Source organism: Otolemur garnettii, unplaced genomic scaffold (assembly GCF_000181295.1).
Source record: "Otolemur garnettii isolate 467f Iridium unplaced genomic scaffold, OtoGar3 scaffold00114, whole genome shotgun sequence".
Classification (NCBI taxonomy): domain Eukaryota; kingdom Metazoa; phylum Chordata; class Mammalia; order Primates; family Galagidae; genus Otolemur; species Otolemur garnettii.
In genome coordinates, this window is record NW_003852509.1 from 3,065,005 (window position 1) to 3,076,131 (window position 11,127).

The 11,127-nt window shown below is 43.5% G+C and overlaps 1 protein-coding gene across 1 annotated transcript in view; it reads left to right on the forward strand.

Annotated features, from left to right (window-relative positions):
* Nucleotides 1-11,127, forward strand: part of CSMD1 (CUB and Sushi multiple domains 1) — a 1,810,668-nt gene that overhangs the window by 1,357,137 nt on the left and 442,404 nt on the right. The window contains exon 11 of the mRNA XM_023517585.1: nucleotides 715-818. Coding sequence (XP_023373353.1) covers nucleotides 715-818 — 104 coding nt within the window. The remainder of the gene's footprint in view (nucleotides 1-714; nucleotides 819-11,127) is intronic.

An 11,127-nucleotide genomic window follows, 5' to 3' on the forward strand; every position in this document is an offset into this window, starting at 1 on the left:
ATGTCATTTCTTTGCGTTATTATTATTATTGCTTAATATTTTGATGCAGCAATTGTCTGATTTCTTTTCTGAATGTATTTACCTTTGTTCGTTCTTTACGAGGTTTTTGTTTCTAGTCCGTATCTTAAACACTGTTATTGTTATTATATTTTAAGCCTTTTTAACTTTTTGAAGGCAAAAAGTGGATACCTAATAAACACATGTATATGTAGAAAAAAGAGAAAGTCTTTTTCATGGGTTAGTATGGATAATTACATGAAATCTGAATATGTAACTTTTAAAATACTGCAGGGTATGCCCTCAAAATATATCTTGTTAACTATAAACAGCATCTATGTATACTGAGTCAATTTTTGTTAATCCAAACAATCTGATGCTATATCGATATTTTATAGACATTGGTTAGGTGAATTCCAATAATCTAAATGTTAAATATTTTATAGATATTTGACTTAAAGAGTAGTCGTGGTTAAATTTCATTTTTAGCTCAGAAAATACCTGTGTTGTAATAGCAAGTTTGAATTTCATCAAATTCTATAATTCAAGGCTCTCACATGCAGACAGTTATCCAAGTGACTAGTTAAGGCATCTTGGGAAGCATATGAAATACATTGGCTTTACAAAGCAAAGTTTAACATGACAGCTGGATATTTGCAGTATCCAGTCTGGGAACATTTCTCTGCTGCTAAGTCACTGTCTTGTGCTTGGATGTAGGTCATCAAGCTCGCCTTTGAAGAGTTTGAGCTGGAAAGAGGCTATGACACCCTGACAGTCGGTGACGCCGGGAAAGTGGGGGACACCAGATCCGTCTTGTATGTGTGAGTATTTCAATGAGCTGCCTCTCCTCTGTCACGCGTAGTCCCGTGGGCCAAGGAGGACGTGGGCTTGAGCTGCTTCTCCCCTGTTTAGTGAGTGCCATATCTGGTTAATCTTGTGGTTTTGCAGGATTTCCAATCTGATTTTGAGTGAGAACTAATTTAGGATTGTTGATTAGCGGTATCAATATATTTTCAAATAATTTAGAAGATATACCTGTGGCATGAAAGAATTTAGAATCCTCAGAAGATAGGAAGTGGCAGTGATACATTTCTCAACTCAGTCTGGCTCTTTCAGCATCTCTCTTTTGGCTTTCTTGTGGTATTAATGTTATTGGGTTTTTTGAGGGAAGAGCAGGTCTTTCTGGGTTCGGAATTATGAGTGTTTCGTGTAATGATGCCATAAGTCTTTTCGTGTATTCTGCAAAACCACACAGTAAAAGCAATAGACCCCGGGGAAACATCCCTGGGGGTGACTCACTGTATATCTGCACAATTCGGTGTCCAGAGTCCTGGGAAATCACTAGCAGCCTGATGGGAACATTTGCAGACCAGTCACCACCCTCGGTCTGCAGGCAGAATCACGGTCTGTTCCGTGTGGCTCTTGACCTGGGCGCTTACTTTGGCTTTTTCACAGGTACAGCCTCAAAGGCAGATGTTCTCTGTGTTCAACAGACCTGAATTATTAAAATTAAAAATGTGATTTGGGGGTAGCAATCTCGTGTTTAGCAGAAAGGAAATGCGTTCTCAGATTCTTAGCCTGCCTATTCACCTGTAGACAGCTTCCGGTAATGGCGCTTAAAGCCACTAAGCCAGAACCGTCTGACATTAATGGAAGACATTCTCCAGGGTGCTCAGCTGTGTGCTTAGTATTTATTTATTTATGTATTTATTTATTTTTGAGACAGAGTCTCACTATGTCACTCTCAGTAGAGTGCTGTGGCATCACAGCTTACAGCAACCTCCAACTCTTGGGCTTAAGCGATTCTCTTGCCTCAGCTTCCCAAGTAGCTAGGACTACTGGCACCTGCCACAATGCCTGGCTATTTTAGAGACAAGGTCTCGCTCTGGCTCAGGCTAGTCTTGAACCTGTGAGTTCAAGTGATCCACCCACCTGGGCCTCCCAAGTGCTGGGTTTGCTGGTGTGAGCCACTGCGTCCGGCCTTAGTCTGTATTTACCCCTGAGGCTCTCTGTACTATGAGAAAGCCTACCCCTGATGACATCAGCTTATCACTGCGCTAGGAAAAGGAGATTGTCTGTCGTACCTGTGTCAGCACCTTATTTCTGATTCCTTATGAGAAATTCACATTTTGGAAGAGGACTAGACCTGACGATGCCATAGATGCACTTAGAAGTCCTACACTGGGACTGTGCTGGGGACACGAGTCTTTCACTCATTGTACCTTGAACATTTTTGCATCTGAGTGCTTGTCTCTATTTTATCTTTCTACTGGCCCATTCCAGCTACCACTAATAATAATCAAAATCTTGTTGCTGTCTCATAACTTAACATAATAATTATGATAAATATTAGTAACATTACAGTTAATTCTTACTGGGTGTGTCTTAGGTAGTACACATTGTGCTAAACACCTAATACATATGATTTATATTTGGTCTGTGCCATATTCCTGTAGGCGTCAGTTAATAAGATCCTTAACTCATCAATAATAAAAACTTATTCTTTGGTGCAAAGGATTTACTGGGTTCGACTCCTAGTGTCTGTTGGTGCAGACGTCCCCACTCAGCGGCAGTGAGGCCGTCTGGGGCCTACATTCATCTTCACTGCCTGTACAGGTGTTATGCTTTTTTAAGGATTCCCAGAAAGAGCTTTTTGCTTCCTTCCCCCACCCACCCCACTCTTTTGCTTTCATAAGCAGCTGTGCAGTAAATAACTGATATGCTGCATTGGCTCCCTTGTTTCGTACGCCTTCAGGATATTTTCCGAGCAGAAGAATTGGGCGGTCAAGGGGGCGTTTTCATTTACATCGTTATGCTTTTCCCATTATCCTCCCCAAAGTTAACATGAAGCACAGCAGGATGTGAAGATCCTTATTCCCTCACACTCTCACCAAATTTTTATTACGTTCTTATTTAGAAAAATGATTTATTTTTAGAAATGCAAAATCCTACAGGGTGGGGCCCAAACGTCTGTATTTCTGGCGAGCTTCCTTTGTCACACACGCTGCTTGCCTTTGGCCTGGGACAACATTTGCATGCCGTGACACAATGGCATAGTTTATAGAGACAGGCCTGGAAATAAAAGACGGAGATTCTGGCTCTAGCTCTGCAATTTACTATCTCCGTGACCCTGAGGGAAGTCATTTTACCTCTCCGTACCTCTGTTTTCCTGGCTCTAAAACATGTATAATAAACTTTTCCTGCCTGTAGTGAAGAGGAAAATGAAATAATGCACATGAAAGCTCTGGAGAGCTAAAGAAATATAACCCACAAGTATTATTGTTACCCTAGCATCTCATTTAAGAAAAGATGTCACTAAAATAAATGACCAAAATTTTAAAATAAATGAAAAATTTTAAATATAAATGTAGCAACGCCATGTCTTATAAAATCCCTTAGGTTACTATTAAGTATCTAAAATCATACACTCATTTTTTAATGCTATTTGTTGTTAAGAAAGCCAAGCCAAGCTATGTATTACATTGACATAAGTGTTATTAGAACCTCCTCTCCATAGCTCGAAACTATAAATGAAAAACTAAATAGCCAACTGAATCAAACTGAGATGCCCTTTGGGAAATATAACATAACAGAGATCAGCTGGGCATTTAATCAGTCGCAGTGGAGGAAAGAAAACCACTGATAGATTTCCTTAGTGTTCCAAATTACCCGACGAGAAAAGCACCACATTCGGGGAACCGCAGCTGGTCGCTTTGAATAGAGAGGTGATTTCAGACAAGATACCAACAAATACTTTTGAGTACTTATGTGCCAGATGTCATCAGCCTGAGGTTTACAGTGTAATGGGAGACGTGACGCATGAGCTGGGATAGTTTAAATACTAGTCAGTATGTAGAATTACGGAATCTCCTGACACACATTTCAAATCAAGGAGAAGTTAAGAAACTCCTCCATGGCAGACTGGCATTCAATACTTCAGATTAAATATTTTATGAATTTGTTTGGAGGGAATTATGGAATTCTAGTCAGATCATCATTTTTAAGAGAAATGATTTTTAAAATTCTGGTTTCTGTTAACAGCGTTTTATTTTTTAACTTTTGTGCCCCCCCACCCCACCCACACACATACCCTAGAATTGCTGAACATTAAGGGGTTCCTTTAATAATCCAGTCTTCCCAAGAGACAGATGAATGTACTCGGGTCATATTTATAGAATGGAAGACTTAAAAGAAAATTAAATAACTTACTTAGCAAATCTCTACTGAGCTCTTTTCAAGCCTGTATATCGATAGTTCTCTTGGATTTAATTTGCAGAAGGACTGCACGGGGAGATTTCACCTTACCTGGCCTCCTGCTGGCCTTTGCAGCGATTAGCTTTTGGTCACCAGGAGATGTCGTTAATTCAGGCGTGACTGTGGCTTGCACACAGGCCAGTGTCTAACTGCTCATCCCTCCGTGGGGAGGGATAGTCGACATCGGGGAGTCTGTTAGCAAGTAGGGCAGCTACTGCCCTACTGCCTGGTGTGATGTGGGCACTAACAGATAAGGAAGCCAGGTGTTTCTCACAGCTGGCTCCATCCATTTTTGTTGAAACTGTGTCTTACTCCTGGACCCACCAGCCCTGGTGTGGCTGTGACTCTCTCTCCCTGCTGTTATCTACTGGCCCTGAGCCCAAGGGCATCATTCTCTTTTTATTAAAAAACTGCTGAACAGCCATAAAAATGTAGACGCTAAACACAGAGGTGTGTGTGTGTTCATTTCCCATCATTGTTGTCACTGACTCCGTCACTAAACAGTCAGTGTTTTGGAGCCAAGCTTTAGTAAATGAAGACATAAGGCCAATAACTTAACAGTACTGCATGGTTTGCACAGACCACAGTTCGTTCAGCCATTCGTGGGTTGAGGGACATTTGGGTTGTTTCCACATCTCTATAATTGTCAAACAACGCAACCTAATTATATGTACCCTTATATTAACCTGAAATTTTTTAAAAAGGTATCCACTTACATGCTGTGCAGATAGAAAAAAAAAATACTGGCCCTGAAAAGAGGCCTCTCTTTCTGACAGTGTATTCATATCATAGGTACTTCATCCGAAATCTCATCTGGTGACACCACCATGCCTTGTGGATAAACTTAGAATTAATGTTAGACGACAGAATTATCTGATACTTGAGGAGTGTAAAATAGTCTCTTATGTAATTAGACTATTTCCATTTTATATATGCCACTTCTAAAAGATGCCCTAAATTTGGGTCAACGATGCAGCCATCTGTTTGCACAGAGCAGCCCAATTATTAGAATAACCAGGACGCTTCTGTATAAAGTGCTCACAAAATCCTCCCTCCCTCTAGTCTGCCTGGATGGTAGAGTGTTGTGGTGCCAGGTGAGCACTTTGTGTCACCTTCAGTGTGTGACAGGGTGTGGACCAAGTCCCCGGTGTCAGACAGGTTGGGCAGCACAGACTCTGGAGGGTCAGGGCTGCCCAGGCTTCATATGTCCCCCGGCCATGTAGGCACTGCCAGGCTGTGCTCTGGACACTTCATTCGGCCTCAGTTCTTCCTTCTAAGAACTGTCCTAGTGGGGAAATAGCCCCTGAGATGATGTTCTCAGGAGCAACCTTCCCACAGGCAGAAGCCGCAGGTCCCAGGGAGAGCTTCAGCCAAGGGCAGCACCTGTACTATGTGTGGGGGGAGGGTTCCATTCCAGCTGATGTGGGGGTCCTGCACTACATGGTGGTGTTCCATTACAGCTGATCTGGGGGTCCTATGCCACATAGGGTGGGTTCTATTCCAGATGATTGGGGGTCCTGTGCCACATAAGTTGGGGTTCCATTCTAGCCGATCTAGGGGTCCTACACCATGTGGAGAGTTCCATTCCAGCTGATTGGGGGTCCTGCACTATGTGGTGGGGTTCCATTCCAGCTGATTTGAAGGTCCTGTGCCATATGAGTTGGGGTTCCATTCCAGCTGATCTGGGGGTCCTGTGTCACATGAGTTGGGGTTCTATTCCAGCTGATCTGGGGGTCTTGTGTCACATGAGTTGGGGTTCCATTCCAGCTGATCTGGGGGTCCTGTGCCATATGAGTTGGAGTTCCATTCTAGCTGATCTGGGGGTCCACACAGCTGAGTGGGGGTCCACACAGCTGAGGGGTCCACAGTGGGGGTCCACACAGCTGAGTCCATTCCAGCTGATCTGGGGGTCCAGTGCCATATGAGTTGGGGTTCTTTTCCAGCTGATTGGGGGTCCTGCGCTATGTGGTGGGGTTCCATTCCAGCTGATCTGGGGGTCCTATGCCACATGAGTTGGGGTTCCATTCCAGCTGATCTGGGGGTCCTGTGTCACATGAGTTGGGGTTCCATTCCAGCTGATCTGGGGGTCCTGTGCCACATGAGTTGGAATTCCATTCCAGCTGATCTGGGGGTCCACACAGCTGAGTGAACAGCAGTGTCATCTCCAGTTGTTCCTCCTGTTTCATCGCAAGTGTTGACTCACGATGGCTGTTTTCTCCGAAGAACCAAACAATCCGTGCCTTCCACGACCCTTTAACCTGAAAAGCCAGGGGTCGCTTCCACATTTCATTCATCAAAGGCATGTTAAGTTTTTATTGTTTGTTTCTGATAATAAATAAACATACAAGGCAAAGTTATTCCCTTTGAGGGATGAGAAGAATATTTAAAACAAGTGAATGCACTCACATTGCAAGGGGCAACAACTCCTAGCTCAGGCCTTTTAACCTCAAAGGATTGTGTAAGCATCGGACAGAACGGCGGATGAACAACAGGCTTATATGGGTTAAAAGTGCAGTGCCAAGAGAGGCTGCTACTGTACATCATAATTATTATTTCTGTCTTAATGTAACAGAGTGGGCATAGTTCTGCAGCGTTCAGGGTCGACCTTGGAAATGGAGCATAATAGAACAGAGAAGGAGAGTGCATTTGGGGCTGGTGTTTGGTGCATCTGCACCTGCATTGTCTCTTGACAAACTTGTGACAAAAACATCATTGGCCAAGCAGTGGTTCTCAACCTTCCTAATGCTGCGGCCCTTTAATAGAGTTCCTGTGGGTCCCGACCCATAGGTTGAGAACCACTGTGCTGGAGGAAGGTAGGAGGCCCTTAACTGGTGTTCACTGAGAACGGAGGCTGCCTGGTGAGCCCAAGGAGTGAATGCCACGTGAGCCCTGGACCCTTTGTCCAGTCACCCAATGAAAACTTCTTACAGATCTACAGTGAACTTCACAAGACGATGATGCCATTGATAAGGCCCTTATCTTACTCAGGTTTCCTTACTTGTAATTCATGTGGATTTCTGTGTGGATGATAAATTCTATACAATTTTTCTTTTTTTGAGACGGAGTCTCACTTTGTCACACTTGATAGAGTGCCCTGGTGTCTACCTCAAATTATTGGGCTTAAGTGATTCTCTTGCCTCAGGCTCCTAAGTAGCTGGAACTACAGGTGCCAACCACAATGCCTGTTGTTTTTGTTTGTTTGTTTGTTTGTTTTCATCTTAGAGATAAGTTCTGGCTCTGGCTCTGGCTCTGGCTCAGGTGGTCTCGAACTCCTGAGTGCAGGCAATCCACCCGCCTCGGCCTCCCAGAGTGCTAGGATTACAGGCATGACCCACCATGCCCAGCCAAATTCTATACAATTTTATCACCTGTTTAATTTGATGTATCCACTACAGTTAAGATGCAGATCCTTTTTAATACCCCAAGGATCCCTTGTAGATTATTTCATAATCTTCCATAAGAAATCCCCTCTCTTCCTTCCTCCCCCGGCCCCTCTTCACCACCACTATCTACACTCCATGTCTAAGATGTTGCCTTTGCAAGAATGTTTATAGTTAGAATCGTATTGGGACCATGCAGTGTACAGCCTTTCACAACTGCCTTTTAATCACTCAGCACGATTGCCTGGATGTGGGCACTTTGAGAGTTGGTTCCTTCCTGTTGCCGACTTGTATTCCATGGCATGGACGATCCACACTATGTTTAATACTCACCCAGCGAGAGACATCTAGGTTGTGTTCAGCTTTTGATGATTATGAAGAAAGTTGCTAGAAACATTTGTACATAGGTTGTTGTGTGAACATGCATTTTTATTCCACTTGGAAAAAATGCCTAGGAGTGCCCTTGCCGGACAGCAAGTCAATCACAGGTTTAGTTTCGTGAGAAATTGCCAAAACTTTTTCCAGAACAGCTCTCATAATGTACAAGTGACCCCGCTGCTCGCGACTTCCCCAGCTTTTGGCGCCGTCATTGCTTCTTTCTGCTCTGTTAGGAGGGCAGAGAGGTGGCCCTGTAGCTCTCCTTGGTGTTTCCCTAGTGGCTAATGACGTTGAACCCCTCGTCCTGTGCTCACTCACCGTCTGTGCATCCTCTTTGGCAGGATGTCTATTACATCTTTTTTCCATTTTCTAATTATATTTTTAACCGTTACATTTTGAGAGTTCCTTGTTTACTCACGACATTAGTCCTTTGTAGGAGATACGGATTGCACACCCTTCTCGTGGCCTGTGGCTTGTGTTTTATGCCCCATGTATAGTTTACTACTGAGGAAAACGTCAGATTTTGATTATGTCCAGTTTATTGACTTCTCCCCTGATAGCTTGTGCTATTATTGCCAAGTTGAAGGACCCTGCCTATAAATTCTCCTTAAAGTTTTATAGTTTTCAAATTTATATTTCAGTCTATTGTCCATTTGGAGTTGAATTTTTACAGAACACAGGACATAGACTGGTGGCCATGGTTTGTCTTGCAATTTGTATGGCCAAGTGCGTGACGACCAGTGTTGACAGGATTGCTCATCTGTCATTGAACTGCTTATGCACCTGTGTCAATAATTAGTTGAGCCGATTGATGTGGAGCAATTTCTGGGGTTTCTGTTCTGTCCCAGTGATCAGTGTGTCTAGACCTCGACCAATATGGACGCTCCTGACTGCTCTCGTGTTAGTAGGTGTTAACATCCCACATGGTGACAGTCCTCACTTTAGTCTTCTTTTCAAGAGTTTATAAACTATCCTAGGGCTAGTGGCATCTAATATGTTTGAGAATACTTTATACATGATGATAAAAACCTTCCTGAGATTGTGGTACCAACTGCGTTACAACCTACTGGTAAGTTTGGAGAAAACTGGTAGTTTATTATGTTTTGTTTTCTAATTCAAGAACATAATATGTCCTGTGATTTGTCAGTGACTTTTTTTTTTTTGTTACAGCTGGTATATCATTTTCCTTCTTCATATTCTTCACATAATGGACTACGTTTTTTAACTTTTTGAGAAATGTCTTCTGGTCCCCTTCTCTGCCATTTCTAGGATTCCCTCGTGTGGTTAGTGGGGCGGATACTGGGTGGATATGATACCTATCCATATCAGATAGGTCACACTGCATATGTTTTAAGCAGACCAGGCTTCACACAGTAAATGAAATCTGTTAGAAAAACAGAAACAAAACAACACCAACAATAAAACCTTCATTTTGGGCCTTTGGCATTTTCTTTTCCCTTTTGACCTACAAGATGAGGAGGTTTAAGTTAGGTCATTTTCATGCAGTTCCACACATGAACACTTTGTAATTCTGATATTGTTTATTGAATTTAAAATAGAGATGGAAAATGATTGATGTCTTAATAACTCACATCATCTTCTGTGCCACCTGGCTATAATGGATTTCAGCTCAGTAAATAAGCTCTGTCATACTTGGATGAAATGTGTGCATGAGTCAAAGTCAGTGATATGGAAACCTTGTTCTAATTTCGTGTTAAGGCCAGTGAAGATATTATAACAACACTGGGGTATGTAGGAATTGTCTTCAATTTAAACATTGTATGCAGTGAGGTTACTTGCTCAATGAAACCATTCTCTTGGCTTCTTCTCAGACTCTGCCTGATTTATAAATCGGAATTCTGTCCCTTCCCACCTATTGTGGCTCTCTGTAGTTATTTAGTGGTACATGTCATATAAATAGGTATGTAATCAGTAACTGCCCCGGGCTGGGAGCCAGCCAGCTGGTGGGAAGCTGAAGCCTTTAACTCATTGCACTTTCTCTAAGTCTGTATCTGAAGAGGTGTAAGAGCTCAAATCGCACATATGGCCTTCTGGGGTATAAATTCCTTCTTTTGGCTTGTCAAATGACTCAGCAGACTGGTGACTGTGACCTTGGCAGCTTTGTTTCTGTCAAGGATTTGGATGAGGGCACCCTCGATCTCATTAGCGGCATTTCACGGCATCCTCGAGAGGAGGGCCCTGCCAGGCACCCAACTGCTGTGTCTTTAATTCTCCTTATCAATCTCCAGCTCACACTGTAGTGACCGAATCAAAGCAAGCAGTCAATTACAATACATGAAGTCAATATGCATTTTCTGTGTTGTCTGAAGATTGTGTAATACTAATGGACAGTAAAGAGCCGAGAAGACCCAGAGCGGCTCAGTCTCAGGCCGGTTTTCACCCTAGGGCAGTGTTCACTCTGCATCTCCACCTTCGCAACTACAGTGAGCGTGCGGAGTCACCGCTCCTGTTCAGATCCCCCTGCAGAGTGTGGTGCTGCTACTGCCGGAGCCATGTTGCATCCATCTCATGTTTGCTTGTGTGTTTTAGATTTGGGGTTAATGTGAGGGTACATGGGATTAGGGTACGTGGTTGTGTTTTTCAGGTACAGTCCAAATTTAATTTCATGTTTTAACAGCTTTGTCACATGTGCCTCAGGGGGAATTCCGACACTCCCCCCATATCCTTGTGTCCACCCATCTAACATCAAAGTCTGCATCAGAAACAGAGGGCCATTTGTCACAGGTGTACATTTCAAAATCCACGTTAGGTACAAGACTGTGTCTGTTGTGAAACAGGAGGGAGGTGCTGTAAACTTGGTGTGAGGCTCTGGGCATATGCACAAAATCTAAATAAAAGGTCACTGGAAGTGGTCACATGCAGCTTTCCTGTCTCTGTGGGGTTTTAGAAACCACCCATGGGCTGACAGGCTCTGCCTGCCCGACTTGGAGTTGCCCGACTTGGAGTTGCAGTCGGTGTGATGCTAACACTCCAGGTCACGACCGCTCTCCCTCTGTGGACCAGGGAGCTCTCCCTTGTGAAGGAGCTCCACACTTACTCTGATTCCCCTGGGTCCCGTGCCACATGGAGGATTCTCTGTGAGCCACTTACTCTGATT